At 33.6% G+C, this 18,202-nt stretch overlaps 2 protein-coding genes across 4 annotated transcripts in view; both read right to left on the bottom strand.

Annotated features, from left to right (window-relative positions):
- The window catches only part of fz (frizzled class receptor), a 178,469-nt gene extending 167,557 nt beyond the window's left edge, over positions 1-10,912 (bottom strand). Inside the window, exons 1-2 of one of the 2 annotated variants that reach the window (XR_015812098.1) lie at positions 9,474-10,912; positions 8,496-9,041 (exon numbers count right to left, since the gene is read on the bottom strand). Coding sequence is in view for 1 of the 2 variants with exons in the window: in XM_088202851.1 (XP_088058977.1) it covers positions 9,527-10,694 (1,168 nt within the window). In the remaining variant the exon portion in view is untranslated. The remainder of the gene's footprint in view (positions 1-8,495; positions 9,042-9,473) is intronic. The other variant, XM_088202851.1, reaches the window with a different exon arrangement.
- A 1,123-nt stretch (positions 10,913-12,035) lies between these two features.
- On the bottom strand, positions 12,036-16,439 carry LOC148227530 (2',5'-phosphodiesterase 12). Of its 2 annotated transcripts, XM_088202562.1 has the most exons (10): positions 16,381-16,439; positions 15,627-16,264; positions 15,438-15,561; positions 15,228-15,367; positions 15,003-15,165; positions 14,647-14,932; positions 14,454-14,574; positions 14,235-14,386; positions 14,037-14,163; positions 12,036-13,972 (listed from the first exon to the last, which is right to left on the bottom strand). In XM_088202562.1, exons 2-9 carry the CDS (start codon positions 16,258-16,260, stop codon positions 14,044-14,046), a joined length of 1,740 nt encoding a protein of 579 aa, XP_088058688.1. In that variant the 5' UTR covers positions 16,261-16,264; positions 16,381-16,439; the 3' UTR covers positions 12,036-13,972; positions 14,037-14,043. The 2 variants fall into 2 exon arrangements, with proteins under 2 accessions (XP_088058688.1, XP_088058687.1); XM_088202561.1 differs by having other exon boundaries at positions 15,627-16,433.
- Positions 16,440-18,202: the final 1,763 nt, after the last annotated feature.

Raw genomic sequence — 18,202 nt, 5'->3', positions numbered from 1 at the left:
TCAGGAGATCACGACATTACCACACCACGATGACGACTCACTCACTCAGCACTACGACCAACGCAAGCACACAAAATACGAAGGAATATCCAACTACCCCTAGACGAACGTTTGCCACTCAAAACACCAGCGAAAAGTCCACCACCTGATACCGATATTTGCATTTCTCTATATATATGTATGTGGTTTCTTACTATAATATTAACCCTTTAGTTGCCAAAATTAGATTAGCATTAGCTACTTCTGTGAATTGCCAGTTCCGACGTTTTCGTTAAAGAAAGGATCGGATACATTTTTAATGGGGTATATGGTATTTCCTTCAGGGGCAAATAACATTTTTTTCTATATTTAGATCCTGAAGTGCTCGGTAACAGAGGGGTTAAACTCAATCGCTTTATATACAAACTAGTTTGGTTCTGTTTCTTTGGTGTGCATCACACAAAAGCTGTAGGTAGTTCATGGTACAACTTTGTCAAACTTAACACAAGATAGGAAGGTGTCTTTGTAGCACAGTCTAAACAGACACGCTCATCCTGCTTTTGTCAATGATTCACTTCAGAAAACATCCGACTAATTGATTATGATCAACACATAATCGAGCGCCTGCTAAGAATATCAAACAATGGCCGTCCGGTGAGAGAAGGTCAACGCTCCAACACACAACCAGCCTAATGGTTGGGAAACTAACGAGGATTCACGGGGGACCAGGCAGTAAAGGAGGATTACTCCTCCAACTTTACGGTCCAGCTCGCCGGGGAGGCTTAACGAGGGGCGAATCGGGGTGCCTTGTTAGGCCGGACCCGAAACGAAGACAACGAAGGGTAAGAGAGCCGATGACGGCCGCCCTAATTGGTTCACCCAATTAAAACTTGCCATACAATGTCTCTGTAATTATTAAAACATTTTCTTGAGCGATGCTCTAAATCGCAACGAGTGTAAAATTACTTAATTAAAAGCTGCCACGGGTAACATTACCCTTCCCAGTTCCGACCGTTCGGTATCATTAACACGTGAGAGATACGCGTAATGTAAGACATCGGAGGTATTAATTACTCGGGACAATCTTACTGATTCGACGAACTCAACATGACCCTTATAACCAGCGGTGAAAGCATACATTTATATAGAATGACATTAAAATACGTATAAAACATACATAATGATCAGCATATGTGAGGTGAGGCGTGTGAATATGTATTACATAATGCTAGAGGAAACTTTTTTTAACATGACTCTCATGAACGTCGGAAGTTTACCATAATTTTATGGATCTAATCTACAATGCTGTAGCAATTGCTTATTTAGAGCAAGGTGCTATCAAACATTTAATTAAAAATATACTTTCGTTTAAGTTTATAGACAAAAAGATATTGAGAACATGAATATAAGTCACTGCTATTAAATTAAAAAAAATTAATGTTAAGCATTTTTTTAAATCCGAGCGATCAACTCAGATAAGGTTTTCCTAACTTTTCCCAATCATATGGATAAATATCGGTGATTAATTCAACCTGAGCTTATATTTAAAGTTTGTATTCAAAAAAAAAAAATTATTTCAGTGAAAATTTCTATGCAGTGGCAAAGAAATAACTAAAATAACTTTTAAATAAGAGTTCAATTTTACGAATAAATACGGATTTTAACACTTATGATTTTTCTCATTATATAAGAGTGATTATAAACAGTGCCGAGAATCAAAATAAATTTAGCTCTAACATAAATTAACTGAGCATCATATAGAGATCTTAATTCAAATTTAACTTTACTCTATCCCCCATTTTAACATAAAGCTTAGTACTCTTTTAAAAAATATTTATTTTCAAATACAAGTTTTAATAATCTTAGTAATTTGCTCCACTTCGTGTATTAAACAATAAAATTCTGTGGAAATCGATCCAGTTCCGTACCAATTATGATACTCAATCCTTAAAAGTGTTTTAAAATAATCGAATACATCGTTGAATGTTTACATAAATGATTCAATATCATAATAATAAAACTGCGTTTATTTTCTAAATGGTTTAAGGTTACCAAAATGTAATAAATTAAATAATATAATGGTTCACACTTAGTATGTGTGAAACGGAGCACAATTTTCCGCCAGCCCAGAAATCATAAATTTTCAACAACACAAAAAAAGAACGTGAGAATAAAAATGAAAATGCCCTTGTTAGCCCTCTGACACAGAGCTGCTCGCGGTCTTCTTCGCAGCACGATTGTTGTCGCTAAACCATGGGAGCTATAACATGGCGCGACAATAAACACTGTCTCGACATGATGCATTGTGTCAAGGTATAAAAAACGCATGATGCATATGAATTTTATTAGGAAACCAGGTCGCAATAGTTCTTGCCCCTGTCAATTAAAGTCAGACGCAGACCGGCGTAGATCATTCTAAGATGACTGCCGCATGCAAATAGCGAACATGCATATACAAAAATAAAAACTCAATATGAGACCGAGGCAAGATTGATAGTCGTGTCTTGCTGTGTATATTTACTATATATCACGGTTCTGCTGCCGATCCAAAGACACTCAGGAGTCGAGGAGGAGAGCGAATCGATGGAGAGAAGAGGCAAGAAACTTGCAGGACCAGAGTTGACGCGATTATCTCGGTCCGACACCGCGTCTGCAGTTTTACCATTGTTGCTACATACATACATATAAGATAGTATAAGGAAAGGGCGTAGATGATTATAGCAAAATGTGTGGGAAGAATCAATTAAAATTTCGGTATTTGTACATATATTGAAATGTGCAAGTACTAAAAAGCGTAGAACTCGAGTGAAATGAGCCAATAGACTCAAAAGCTGGGCTGGATTGAGAAAAAGTGGCACTTTCTGATGAGAGTAAAATAAATGTATTCGAGTCAGATGATGCACTACGTTCGTCGTCTAAGTGGCGAAAGATATAGCGAAAACTGTGCGACATTCAGAAAGGCAAATGATCTGGGGGTGCTTCTTATATTGCGGAATGGAAGGTATCCGCTTCATCGACGGACAATTAAACAACTGTCATTATTATTTTTCAATCTCTGATGGAAATACACATGGGTTAAAATTTGGACTGCAACTTCATGGATTTCTGCATTGGGCGAAAATAGTCAGTAATGTTTTTTTCCAACAATTTAAATAATGCAGTAAAGATAAGATAAAAAATAATACTTAAAATATTTCAGAATATAAAGAAAAATGTGGGAGTGAAATCTTGGACTTTCTCTAGAATAATTTTAGTTGCTGGAACCGATTGAATATCTTGTCAATAATTAGGAAAAAAATCTTTGCACAGCTCAACGAGCAAACAAAAACTTCATGACGAATAGACAAAGAACTCATTAAATCATTGATTAATTCTATGCTATTCCGTGTTTCAGTAGTATCGAAAGATAAAAGGGGTGCAACAAAATTATTTGATTAGGGTTTTTATTTTATTTATTATGTATAATACTTCAAACAACATTTAAGTGTTTAAAAAATATAAATATTTATTAAAAATATAACATAAATTTACTTATGTACGATTTATTTTAATTTTGCTTTTTTACACGATAGTCATTAAAAGTTTCATTATTCCATGTTAGTAAAATTTTGGAGATTTCAGTGCAAATAATGAAAATGGAGATGTATTGATCTACACCTTTGATATTTTAAGCAATGTCTGTAGAATGTGGTGATGTTTAATAAAATCAAATTGCGCGTTGTCGTCGTAAGAGATAACTCATATTACGTTTACTAGTTCGAGACTATGCTTTCGAACGGCGAAGTCTAATTTTGGTAATTATTCACAATAACTTTCTGAAATAATTATATAGTTGTTCCAGAAGCTAATACACAAAGCAAAACATGTTTGATGAACTTCGGCTTTAGAAACGCTTCATTGGAACGTTTCTATGTGAAATTTGTTATATAGTACTACCCACTATTCATGTTCAGTTTTCATTCAATTGTAATTTTTCTGTATCGAAGATTCTTACACTCAAAAAAACACTTAAATTTACATTGACAATTGATTCGGAACTCAAATATCAGTATTTTCACCTTTGAAATATTTATCTGCTAGATGTTCACGGTAAATTATGCAATAAAGAAGTATAAACTGCAGAAACCTAGAATGACTTATGAAGAGGCTAATGAGGCCTTCATTTTTACCTAGCATTGCAGGTGATTATTGATATCGACACCACAAGTTGATTCTACTAAAACGAGCATTTCTTCTTTCATAATTACTTCTGCAGAAACATAACGAGTGTCTGCTATGCCTTACGAGCTACTGTGGAGCCGCATTAAATATATGTACAAAAGAGCCGCCATTTGGCTATGTGTGGTATAACAAAATAATATATTAAAATACTTTATACACTGTTGTGGCGAACAGTGTTAATGCACACACAACGGTATCTGTAACCCTAGAAAAGTCAAAGATCACAAAGATCAACCATGCAGAGCCCAGCAAACCAGTGAAGGCAAATGCGAGCACGCGTTCAACGAAGCGGGAGTTATTACCGCGAGCGAGACATTTAAAAAATGTCATTATAGCGCAAAAACGAAACGCAAGGAAGAAATTACTCCTGGGCATTCTCTACAAAGCAAGCTACATTTTCGCAAGCACCTGCGACCGTTCGGTAAACGAACCAGTGCCTCCCAAGCCAAACTTCAATATTTATATAGTTGTAAAACTATTTTTGTCCCCCTTGCTTGCTTGTCCGGCGACAAACAGGCAAGAATATAAAAGTCGTCTTTCTGCAGCTACCATCTCGATACTGAATCCATTGCACGTACGTATTGAATTTTTTATGACGAATTCGACGCTGTTCTTCACAACGACACATCCAAACTTTTGTGTGTTCAACAAATTACATAGCAGTTAAAACGTTACGACTTTCACTAATCACTTTCGTTGTGCTGCGAATCGTAACAAATTTATTGCCTTACCGCAAATTTTACGCGGAAGGTGGTGTTATGCTGCACTTGTGACAGAATCGTTCTCGATCTAAAACGCTCTGATTTACTTTCTACCTCGATTAATTTAGACACGTTCGAGAGTGGTCGAATCGCGTGACGGATGATGATCTTTAAGGAGATCGTTCTATGCACGAAGATCGGTAGTGAACGAGAGCGAAAGTAAAAAAAACGTGCCTTATGTGTAGCAAATGTAGTAAAATTAATAATACACGAACACGAGGGAGTGCAACTGGCACCCCGACCTGTCGTGACTGAACGAAGCAGACATGACATGTAAAGGAGATTTTGAATGAAATTAGCGACGATTTAACAGGAAAAATGAACCCTTTAAGCGACAGACGGACACGCGAAACTATCGACGTTTTGCGGTGAAAATATGAAGTGTGGCGGAAACATGAAACAGGGGTGGCGAAGCATTTTCGCACGTATTTTAATGATAATTAGAACATTAAAATTTTTACACTATTTTGCCACAAAGATACATATCTATACATAACAATAGTTTATTTAAATATCATCATCTATATTTTTATATATTGTATTTTATTACATTTGTTTTGATCAATCGCACAATCACGCGCAGTAAAAATGTTTCTTTATATACGGTTTTCGATAGCATAATAGTTGCCATAGATTAAATCTACCGCTTCTGGATGCCTCTTAAATTTTTATACTGGAGGCCAGAGCACCCACCACTCACAAATTTATTCCAATAAAATATATCACTCATTATTTTTGTCAGTTACGATTATCTGAAAGAACCATATGAGAAAGGAGTGCGTAAAAAATTGTAAACCTGTTTGTTTAAAATGCGACATATTTTTTTCAAAATCCGATTTATTTGATTAATGATTGTGATTTATTCATATTATTTTAAATATTGCACATTCAATATTAATTTTAGAATATCACAATAATATTCATTTTCGAAAGATTTATCTCTCGTATACTTGTTTATTTCTACTCATGTTAAAAGTAACATTAATTAAATTTGAATTGTAAATGTTATAGAATAAAAAATACGTAAATACTGTATAACCCTTTTAGTCTCAGTCAATTTGACTAAACATAAGCAAAAAATTGTTTTGAAAAAAAAAATGATTTGCATTTTTAAATAAATTATATTATACACGTGTTTAAAAGGTTTGAAACTTTTTTGTATACTCTCAATGATGTGAGGTAATGAAAATATGTAGTTGCTACGACAATAAAAAAAATATTTTTCATATTTTTTTATTTAAAAAAATAAAATATAAATCAAGTTTCATTTAAAAAAACACCCGTCATCACATGTTAATTATATCTTTAGTTTGTAGCAGAAAAAAATAACATTGCATTATTTTACAATGTAAGTTTTTTTTTTAGAAAACACATTCAAATATGTTTTTTATTTAAACATAATTATTGAGACTTACTTATTGCTAATATATAACACCAATGTTTAGTAAAGCATATTCAGAAGACTATTTTTAAATATGTCTGAATGGAGATAAAAATGTACAAATAAAAGAAAAAATTTTGTGTATGCAATACCTGGTTTTGTTTTCACTTTGCCAGCCATCCTTATCATAAAAAGGGCGCTGTCATTTTTTTATTCATAACAATTACTGGAAACTGCTAAGTACCGTTAAATTTGCCTGATATAAAACAAATGTTTTTTTATAATAATAATAAATACAAAAATATTGAAGATGTTAAATTAAATTTTAAAAATTTGTGCCGAAATAGTTGCCGGTGGGATTTTTCGCTTAGGTAGAGTGGGCCGATATTTCGGTCCTCTTTGATATTACTACTTAGGTTAATCCCCTACAATAAGTATCATTTTATTCGCTTTTAAGTAATGTGGGCATCGTAGTTTTCGTAGTAATAAGTCATGGAGATATCGTTTTCAACAAATAAGATGTACATATAAAAAAAAAAATATTATTGGTACTATCGGTATTGTAATCCCTACTACTAAGTTTATCGTGCTAGTATCTATACTATAAAACAGAAAATACGTGTGTCTGTATGACTCACGATAACTCCTTCCAAACAATGAACAGTAGCGACGTGACATAGTTGACATGTCATTCTAGCTGCTATTTCTAGGTCAACTGTGCTATTTTCAACAGTTGAAAGTTGAGCTGAACAGCGACGTGCTGACTACCGATTACGTGCTACTGCAATCCGTGAAGACAAAAGACTAAAAATATTGTATTTAGCCAAGTATTGAAATAATGCGTTTCAGAATCGTACTAGTAGCGCGAAACGCTCGTTAAACGGAACAAATTTTCCGATATAAATCAATGTAAAATACGATAATGCCTAGTTAACCGATGACAGCTAAATATCTTACGCTCACATATATAGCAAATAACATTCCTTTACTAATACGATTTTAGATAATACTTATTACTCAAATTTTCAAAAGTATCTTCTATATATTTAAGCCATACAGATATTTTAATAAAAAATACCTGTTCATCCATCAACCAAGAAATATACAGCATATGGTAAAAGATCAAAGAATCAAAAATAGATAATCGTTCTAAAATTGATGCTCTTCAGCTGTATGCATTGGCATGTTTAGTTATCAACATCGAGGATACATCAATCACGTGTTAAGTCGTTACAATGGAAATTTGAGAAACGCAGATGCATCGAAAGGGCCACATTCATCCTTCTCGGCGTCGTCGAATTTCTGCCATTCACTTCAGCATTGTGAAGCACGTTACGGAAATTTTTATTACGCGACAACGCTTCAAGACAGTCGTAAACCTATCGCGAAAGAAGGTTAACAACCGCTGTATCTCTTTAGGAAAGTGATTCAAGCTCTGTCTGTCCACAAATATACTACACGCCGACCAAGATGGGCTTTATTTTTATAGCACACTCGACGAAACGCACCCGGAGATGAGCGCCTCTTTCTGACCAAGCTGGATGGATTTTATTTTTTTATGGAATTATTTATGGCGTCTGAAAAATGGGAGGAAATTAACGCGTCTCTTGCGATTGTGCGAAGCGAAGATTTTGAATTCTTGGTAATAAATTTCAAGACTTCAGCTGCGTGGTTAAAACCCCAAGAGTGTAATAAACACTGTTGCTACAACGTTTCAGTTGCAAAACATATAAGACAGACTATGTATATTTATAGTATTATATTTGTTAAAAATATGAAGTTTTATCGACATAGGCAATTTACAAAAATATTTTCTATATATAATAAATTAATAAAACTTATACAGCTGAATTTATATTTGAAGTATAATACAAAACTTTGATGACCATGACGTCGTTTACTAAGATATTTTAAGTAGCTGTCGGAATGGCAGATAAAAAAACGGCGTAAGAATATGCATTTAAATTTGTTTAATGAACTATGTCATGCATTTATCTGAAATAAATGTGGCGCAAATTTATGAATGATACTGTGGTGAATAATGCTACCAAGTTAATGTCAACAACCAGCAAAATCAGTGATCGGTAACCCATGATCCGCGGGTAATTGAGTTATCCCTTATAATATTTTAAGTGAACTGTCAATAAATATACAAATTAATAATTTTATTGATTGAAAGAATTTTAACTTTTTTTGGTACTTGTTAAGAATATCGGCGCCACGCATATCAAGCAATGATTATATACATATTATCTGCGTTTGGCCCTAACAGATACGAAAGCGGCCAATTTAAATTTTTAAAACTTATTTTTTATCCTCGTGCGTGTGTTTATTCCCTAAACATCGGTTAAAAATAGCAATGAACCGCTTATCAGTGTCGTCGTGTGTTATTCAGTGTTATTTGCTGTATTTGCAATCATATGAATATTGTAAATCAGAATTAAATTTAAAATGCTAAATTCAAACAGATTCGGTAAATATAGGACAACGGCAAGTCCTCGAGGTTTAATCATAAAATAGTGCAATGTACGATATATAGGTACAAAAAAATAACACGAAAATAGAATCGTATTTGAATTTATGGATTTTAGGTATACATTTATATAAGCGCTTTAATTACGCTAATTTTAGCCACATGAAAAAATCAGAAATTTAGAAATGGAATGAAATTTAAAACATTTTGTTCACAACAGCAATTGCTTCAATGAAAGTGCGTACATATTTAGTAGCATAAATAGGTAGATCATTAAAAAAATCAATTATCAATGAAATATAGCTAAAATTGCTAACTCGAAAACGTGGATTTATAACAAGAAAATTAAGGTAAAAACTGTATTAAATTTTAATTGTAAGTAAAATTTTATACGAATAAAATATCAAATAAATTCACTAATGCATTTTCTTAGGAAAATATTAGTTTATGATTTAAATTTTTACGTACAGTAAAAAAATAAACTTGGTTTACAACACATTTTGTTTCACACAAGTTGTTTCATGGAAGATGGAAATATGTTGATAGTACTTTTTCAGTGATTATTGATTTTTATTGTATTTTGTTGCGGAGAACAAAATAATGGTTGTATTGTTTTAGTGACTAGTCAACTTATATTTTATGAATTAATAGCTAATACTGTTCGATTCGGGACATTTTAGAATATTCAATATCGATTCGAAGAGAACTCACCTTCGACTTTACCCATCGCTAAAATGGAAATGGTTTTGATGGCAGGCACGGCCCATGCGGCCAGATGGAAGTACTGCGAGTTGGCTTCTATGGCTTCGTGGCCCCATTTGAGTCCGGCGGCCAGGAACCAGGTGAGCGTCAAGACCACCCACCAAATGCTGGACGCCATACCGAAGAAGTAGAGCACCATGAAGAGCACCGTGCACATCTCGTGCTTGGTCCCCTGTGTCACCGTGGACACCATCTGCAGCGACTCGATCTGCGCGGGCGGCGGGAAGGGCTCCCTGCAGCTGACCGAGTCGCCGGCCGCCCATCCGGCGGCATAGGCGGCTGCCACGAGGAGGTAGCAAAGAGAGAGGAAGATGATGGGTCTCTCGGGGTAACGAAACCGCTCCGGGTCTATCAGGAAGGTGAGCACCGTAAACAGGCAGCTGACGGCGCAGGCGGCTCCCCATGCTCCGACCCACCCTCTCGAGAACCTCCTCTGCTTTTCGGTGAAGAATGAAGAATCGCACGGAGCGCCACAGTCCGGCTCCACCTTCTCTCCGACCCGAAGTGCATATTCCAAGCTCTTGGGCACCGTCAGTTGAGCCGGACACACGAACCCATGATCGGGGGCGCCTGGAGGTGGACCCACTCGAGTCCCTCCCGCTCCTCCGATCCCGGGACGATACACCACCGGCGGTTTGCGGCCCGATTTGAACTCGTCTTTGTAGAAACACATCTTGTGCACTTCAGAGATCGACGGGAAGTTGGAGCACTCTAAGTTGACGGGCCAGACGTAGCTATATTTGGTCATGGTTTCTTCGCAGTCGTCGCGCACCGACTCGCAGAACTCTCGACAAGGAGGCATCGGGTTCTCGAGGGCCTTGTCGCAGAACGGCACGTAGACGGAGCACAGGAAGAGTTGGAGGTCCCCGGAGCAGCCGACTTTAACCAGCACTACGAGAGGCTGCAGCTCGATTCCGGCCTCGCGCTGCGAGTTGTGGTTGATGCGGTTGGGCATCATGGTGAAGTTATACTGGATGCCTTGGCAGAAGGGCACGGTGATGGGTTCGCATCGGTCGTGAAGCGGCAGGGTGTCCACGGGCTCGACGGACATCTTCGAAGACGCGGCGGCGGCCGTCAGCCCCAACGCCAGCAGCCACAAGGCTCCCGGCGCCCCCATCGCTCACATGCAAACCGCCACCTGTTTGATGTGCCGCCGCCGCTGCAGCGGACGTCGCCTGTTTCCCGTTTCGCTCGCGCACATGTACGGAAAAACGCGCGATCCGTCACTTTTATGTTCACTCGGCGCCGTCCTGTTGTTACGATCGGAGATAAATAAACGAAAAGCAGCGACGACGCGAAAGACACGACCTCACGCACGGCCCACGCGATAACACTAAACAGGCGGCGAGTCGAGTGCCGAGATGCGAAAGAAACAAACGGCGTACGAGTGAAAACCTTTTAGACGCGTGTACAAATTATTAAATTTATTTATTCATTTATAACAATATATTTAATTGTACATACATAAATATATATATATTTTTAATATAAAAACATAAATTTACGTAATACAAAACAAAATATTAAAAAAAAAAAAATATATTGAGTAAATAGCAATAAATTCGTTTTATAGTTCAATTAAAACGAATATTTTGCTACTTGTTAAGAATATCAACGCCACACTCAGAAACCACTGGTTATAAATATTTGTTCTGATTTTGGCCCTAACGTCGGCAAACGTAGCCAACAACGTTTTACTACATAAATACATGAATATACATAAAATAGATTTTTGCTGCATCATTCGTTTTTTCAATAAGATCTTGCCCTTAAGATAGATTTTTTTAAATTTCATACTTAAAAACGAGTTTTGTTATTGATAAGTACTTCACTACAATTTGCATTTCATTAAACATAATCTTTACGCTATGTACATAAAATAGTGTCTTGAACAAAAAATCTAAAACGGTTGAATCAAACATTTAAATCAACACATAATTTAACGTTTTAACCCTATGCACTCGTAATCGTTTTTGTACTGGGTAGGTAGCCAACTCGGGAAAAATTAATAATGTTAAATTCTTATTAAAATTTTAAATTATATATGTAGAGCATACATATTAATAAACTAATACTAAACATGAAGAAATCAGAAGAAATACTTGCATTTTTCTAAATTACATTTTAATTTTTTTAGTTTATCTCAAGTACCATTGGCTGACAATCCATTTTAAAATATTCATGGGACCGAAAAATGTTTAAACCATAAATAAATATATACAAATATTTTTAAAGACTAAAATACGTCCTAGTATTATATTATTTTTCATATTTCTTAACTAAAAATAGACCAAACTTCTAATGAGTAGCTGTATTGTACATATTTGTTTGTAATTTTATATATTCGAGCTAATAATGCTTAAATAGCATATTTTTTATACAAAAATAAAGCAAGTGGCAGGAAAAAGGGTACTACGTTTAATGTGGGAAGTTGATTTATTATAAATAAAATAAATAATTATGGACAAATATTAATTTTTATTTTTCTAAAGTCCGCAAATTCTATTAGTATAGACAGAAAGAACTGTGTAACGTCTTATAAAGTACATTCAAATTTTATAATTTTTTTAATACAATCCCGAGCGATCAATTCTTCGCGTTATAAAAATAACACACCCAGAAAATGTACATATACGATTGCACGTATTACACTTAAAATACGTTTATAAGTATAGTAAATACATATTAATATAGATTAAAACAAACAAAAAATACCAATCACCATATATAAATAAATTTAAACTCGGGTATAAAATGACATTCTAAGTGTTTCCTTCTTTTCATTTACATAATTTTGAGATAAATTTAGGTTTTGCTTATTAGTTCAGGCGATAAAAGTCATTTCGTTTTTACAACATATTATTATTGCTTAAATTTTTTCACTGTATGATATCGCGTTAAACACTGGATGAAGTCCAGGCTTGCTATTACACGTATTACAAATATAGTTTGTTTTCGACCTACAGGAACACTTCTATCAGAACATACAACACAATCCTTGCGTTTTTTATCGTCTAACATCATAATTTCCTGAAATTTTCCATCTATTCGCTGCTTCTGATCAAAGTCGTCTATTGACCGTTTTCTCTTTTGAGATGAACCTCCTATAAAATATCCAGCTAATTGATCCACAAGTAGTCTTCTGAACTGTATATTTTGCATTGGCTTTTTATTTTTCTTCATCATGTCTTCTTTATATAAAATGTAAGCATTAGTCGCACTTGCTTCCAAACCCCAAAAAATTAATTTCCGCCAACATTTTAATGTTTTTCTGAGAAAACAATATGAAGAGGCATACTGATCTGTGTATCTACTCCTCACATGTTTTTTGTGTAATCTATTATTGCTACAGGTTTTTCAACTGTTTCGGCCAAACCTCCGCGAATAAATCGTGTTACTTAGAATAGTCACAACTCCTTTATCCATCCACGTTAAAACCATTGTCTCTTGATTTCTACCAGAAGTGCTTTCATCTTTTTTTAATTTTGCTTTTTTTATAAACTCCGGATTCCTTTTTCTATTTGGCATAATAGTCCCAGTAGAATGACTTTTCAAGGGATATAATTCTCTTGAAAGGTCTAAATTAGTGTAGTACCTATCGGTGTACACGTTAAGTCCCTCTACACCCGGTAATGATTGTCTTAAATTATTAAATAATTCTAAAACTATATTGGTTGTGAAAGAATATTTTGAATAACTAAAATTTTCTGATGTAATGAATCCAAAATAAGGAAAAAAGGTAAATAAATAACATTTAGAGTCTGCGAGTACATAAAAACGAATACCCAATTTCAAAGGTTTTTTGGATTATAAGTAATAAAACTTATTTTACCCTTAAATTTTATAACCTATTCGTCTATTACGATATTCGGACCGGGAACATAATATTTTTTGAAATTTTGATCCAGTAATTTTAAATATGGATTGACTTTCTCAATTCTATGCCGCAAATCATTACCTGTTTCTTCAGCATTAACATGGAGAATCCAAAATATTTGAAAAAATCTCTTTTAAAAATTTCTCGAAAAAATTGCAGTTATGACGAGTGGAAAAATAATCCTGCATACATTTTGCAGGCCACAATCCCATATTAAAAATTACTCCAAGAAACGCATTCATTTCATCTAAGTTAACAGCTAACCAATTATGCCATGTAGATCTTGACGATAAATTTGTTTGTGTTTGGACGGATTAGGTGCGAGCGAGCATTGGTCAAAGCAGTGAACACCTTATGAATAATTCTCTACAACGAATCATTTCCGAAGAAAAAAATCCGAAAATGTACCTTATGTAAATGTACAAACAATTCGTTTTATGGAATAAAGTATTTATATAAATGCAAATATCTCTTAAAATATTGCTCTTAAATCGCACCCTTCGTTAAATTTGGAAGTTCTAAAAAAATAATATTAAAAATATTAAATTAATATATTTATATATTTCACATTAATATATTTACATGTATTTCACATATCACTATTTTTGAATTTAAGATCAGCGACTAATGCTACATGATCTGATGGAAAAACAACGCTCGGTAATGCAGAATGTTGTACTAATTCTTCAATCGAAGGCAACGGCACAACCTAAAATTGAAAATGACCATATTTAATTCATATTTTAAAAACGTTAAACAATAAAATGTATGTATATTTACCTGAGATACATCAAAGCATCCCTTATGGTAAAATATATAATCGAGACAGTCTGCAAAGCCTATAGTAAAGTTGGTAAAGGTGGGAGTTCCGCAAGCACTACCAAGAGGTAAAGGCTGCTTCAATTCTACATTTGTCACAGCTTCAATAGCATCTAAAAAAAGATAGTATGTTAAAATTTGTTTTTTGTGTGATTACGATTAAAACATAAATATACTAACTACTTCTCCAGTCGACGAAATTACTAGGGACATATCCGGTAGTAAATAATTTATAAACGCCACATGAAGGTACACTATTAAAATCTCCGCAAAAAATTAGCGATATCCTCTTATCAGGAATCTAAAAATATACATAAATAAATAAATAAAATGGAAAATTATGTATGAAATTAATGTAGAACTACAATTGTACTTTAGTTTTTAGCTCTTCCATTATATTGCAAAGCCACCGAATAGCGACACCTGCTTGCATTACTCTAATATGATCCGCGTCTGGTTTGAAATATAAATGAGTGTTTCCAACGACAACTACTTCATTAGAATTGTCCAAAGATTCTAATACAACTGCATGAGCGACAGTAGTCCTCGCTTGCATTCTATCTACAAACGCTTCATTGCCTCTGATCGATGACCAGATGTCTTCGAATAGTGGAGAACTTATAATCTCGCCGAGTGTGCAAGATTTTTCTTCTATAAACCTGACAATTGAAAATAAATATGAAATAAAAAAGTAACAATGTAAAGATACTGAATTGAGTTTTATTATACTGGAATCTATCGTTACGGTAGAAGCATGCTAAGCCTTCTGACACTTCACCACCTTTTCTAGTAAAGAGTCCATTGCACGATTTTGAAGCCATAATAGGCAATAGATCATAATTGAATATCTTCCTGTCCACCTCTTGCAAGCAAACAATATCACCATTATATCCTGAAACAGTTTTAAATCATAAAATATACATCAAATTGGTGTATTTATTATTAGTATGTTACCTGTAATCTCCTTAATAAATAATTGTTTTCTATAATCAATATTTAAAGCATACGGTGGGCAATAAGGAAACAATTCTGTTCTCGTAAAATCTGAATCACAATATAGATCAGCCAATATGTTGTAAGATACCACTCGTATTCTAAAATTATACATCGATGAAATAATAATATTTTTATTACTATGTTAACTCGAGTTACGATTAATCTTACAAATCACCGGAAAGCCTTTCTTTTGTAAACATGTGCCGATTTTCAAAAGGGCAAAATCCAGGTCCAGCTTCAACGCTGGCAGTTGATATAATTTCCATTTGAGGTCCAGTCATTGTATCATTTTCTAAAAAATAAAATTTATAATATTTTAAGAATATAAAATATATATTTTATTAAAAAAAATATTACTTGGTATGCATATAAGCTTAACCTTTGCTCCAATATCGGACATAGTCGGATAATAATCAAAGCCATTTCCAACTTCTGTCCATTTTATATCTTTTGGATTAGATACTAACATTCCACAATACCATTTAAACTCGCATTTTTCTTTTATAAAAAAAACGCCATCAAATTTAACCGGGTACAAGGGAAACCCTGATAGAATGCTCGTCGGTAAAGTTATCGTCGTCAACCACGGAGCGTTGACGGTTACATGATATTTATTGTTCGTCACAAGAAGTTCTATATTAGAATTACTTCTAAATATCTGAGTACAAAGCTTATCGTCAGGAACGGATACTCCTTCTTCCAAAAGCTTCACGTTTAACGGTTCTTCTGTTGCCGTATCTCCTTCGGTAGTTTTATTTTTCTTTTTTTTTTTCTTTTTGCATAACATCGTTTCCACATTTTTACCGATTCTCGAAAGCAATACTCCTACAGTTTCTTGTGAATTCCTTTGTAAATTAAATTGTCGCAAGATATTCTGCGTGCTGTCACTGTACAAGAACGATAGTTCGAAATGGTCATCGTTTTGGTTGAAGCGAAAATATGCATACTCCGTATTTGCCGAATTAAGTTTTAAAATACTTTGTTGCGCCATATTTCTGCAAAACACATATGAAAAAACATTTCTTACTATTCGTGCTTTGCTAAATATAAGCATTACTTATATTTAAATGATTAATTATTGAAAATTTAATTTAGAAAATGTATATCGAACGTTGCGATTAGGTTATGCGTATATCCAGACGTTCAGATGACATATGCAAGTTTTGGCCTAAGCAGTAATATTTACGATAAGGATAATAAAATCATTTCATAAATTAGAAAATAATATAAATGAAAATTTTATTAATATTTATATTATTTACAACTAAATTAAAAAATTAATTACTGAATTGTAAAATTTTAAATTATCATTTTTTTTTAATCTCCGAGACACGATAAAAATATAAATATACTAGGATTCATATAGAATTATGTCAGTAATATTAGTCACCAATTTATACAGCTGATTTATAATATATATCAAGCAATGTGTAACAATAATAAATTTGTGCAGTGGTACACCAGTATCTCATTTGCCATAACCATTTAAATTTAATGATTTAATTTTTAGCATATGACCAAAATAATAAGTAAAAAACTTTTACATCACCTTTTTTTAGTCTGACATAAAATTATCATACGGCAAACGCGATAATTGAATAATAGGTAAAATAAAATATTATATGTGTTTCTTATGCTGGTAATCCTTATTACTTAACATTACACCAACATAAACAAGTGTGAATGTTTTTATGTTGGTTTAACTTTAATAACTACTATTTTGCAAGCATTATTTTTCTAATAAACAGTTAGCAAATATCCCTCTATCAATGTTACTTCCATAAGTATCAAATCAATCATTAAGTAGTTATATGAACATAAACTAAAGCCATTGAAATTATAGAAAAATTATTTTTATAGTTCTAATAAAGATATTCCTGACTTTAAATGCTTATATGTTTTCTATTTTTCTATTTATGTGTTTTTTAATTTTTACTAAATTATTTATTAAAAATTAAGATTTCTACTTCTTCAAGAAATAAATGTAAATATATTATATTAATTCAAAATCTTACTTTAATGTCACAGCTAGAAATTCTTTTGTTGATATACTTCTCCTATAATTTGTATCATCCTTCCTTGTTTTATATTTTATTAAAGAATGCAGAGCTTTGACTTATTCTTTATTCATGTGGAAATAATAAAAGTAGCGTATAGGGAAATTGTTTCATGCTCTACAACGTCTGTGATATTCTCCAAATTTCTCTCATCTTTGCCTTATAGTATGAATCCACCATTTACGGTATCTTCTTTTTCTTTTCAACAGCAAAAAGTATGCTATTGCTTCTTTTGCTCTATTTGACAACATTATCAAAAATAGACAAGTAGAAAACTGATAGTTCTAGACTTCTAAAGGTAATTTGTCGCGTCGCCTATTATCACAACGTAGTCTGTGTAAAACCTTTTCATCGCATAGCTGCAACCAATCGCTGCGATTCAAGACGAACCTTATCGTGTTTAATTACATCGTACTCTTACGTGCTCGGTTTGTTTCACCATTGAATGGCGTTTGATAAAATTCATCTCGCAAGCATTAAGATATTTTAAATATGTTGTGATTGATTATTTTTAAATATTTATATTTTATTACCTTATATTATTAGTTATGTATATTTTAAATTTAATCATTTATTTTCATTATAATGTCTTATTTCAGTTACCACTTCAAAACATAATATTGTGTAAGGATTTATTTTCTTTAATTGCTTAGTATTTTAGCAAATAGTTGGCGATGGGTAGCAATTATACACCGAATGAGTAGCTGCAGTATTATTTTTTTTATTGAAATATAGTTTATTTTGCAATATGTTATTTAATTGTTTACAAATGAACAGTGAACGAGGCAACACCGGCCGTTGTTTATCCGTCAAAGTCCACCAAAAGAATCTTCTGCCCTCCGCCTCCGTCATGTCAGCGTTACTAGAGTGCCGTAA

This window comes from Plectrocnemia conspersa, unplaced genomic scaffold (assembly GCF_051122295.1).
Source record: "Plectrocnemia conspersa isolate PC_06_02 unplaced genomic scaffold, ASM5112229v1 ptg000013l, whole genome shotgun sequence".
In the NCBI taxonomy this organism is placed as follows: Eukaryota; Metazoa; Arthropoda; class Insecta; order Trichoptera; family Polycentropodidae; genus Plectrocnemia; species Plectrocnemia conspersa.
The sequence above is the reverse complement of the archived record's forward strand: the minus strand, read 5'-3'. Positions and strand labels throughout refer to the sequence as shown.

What these genes read in the sequence shown, in the direction of transcription:
- LOC148227530 (XM_088202561.1), bottom strand. Translation starts at nt 16,323, where the DNA reads ATGCTTATATTTAGCAAAGCACGAATAGTAAGAAATGTTTTTTCATAT. An exon ending in ATTTATTAAGGAGATTACAG is followed by an intron (nt 15,166 to 15,227) that starts GTAACATACTAA and finishes AAACTGTTTCAG; the next exon opens with GATATAATGGTGATATTGTT. An exon ending in TGGAAGAGCTAAAAACTAAA is followed by an intron (nt 14,575 to 14,646) that starts GTACAATTGTAG and finishes GTATATTTTTAG; the next exon opens with ATTCCTGATAAGAGGATATC.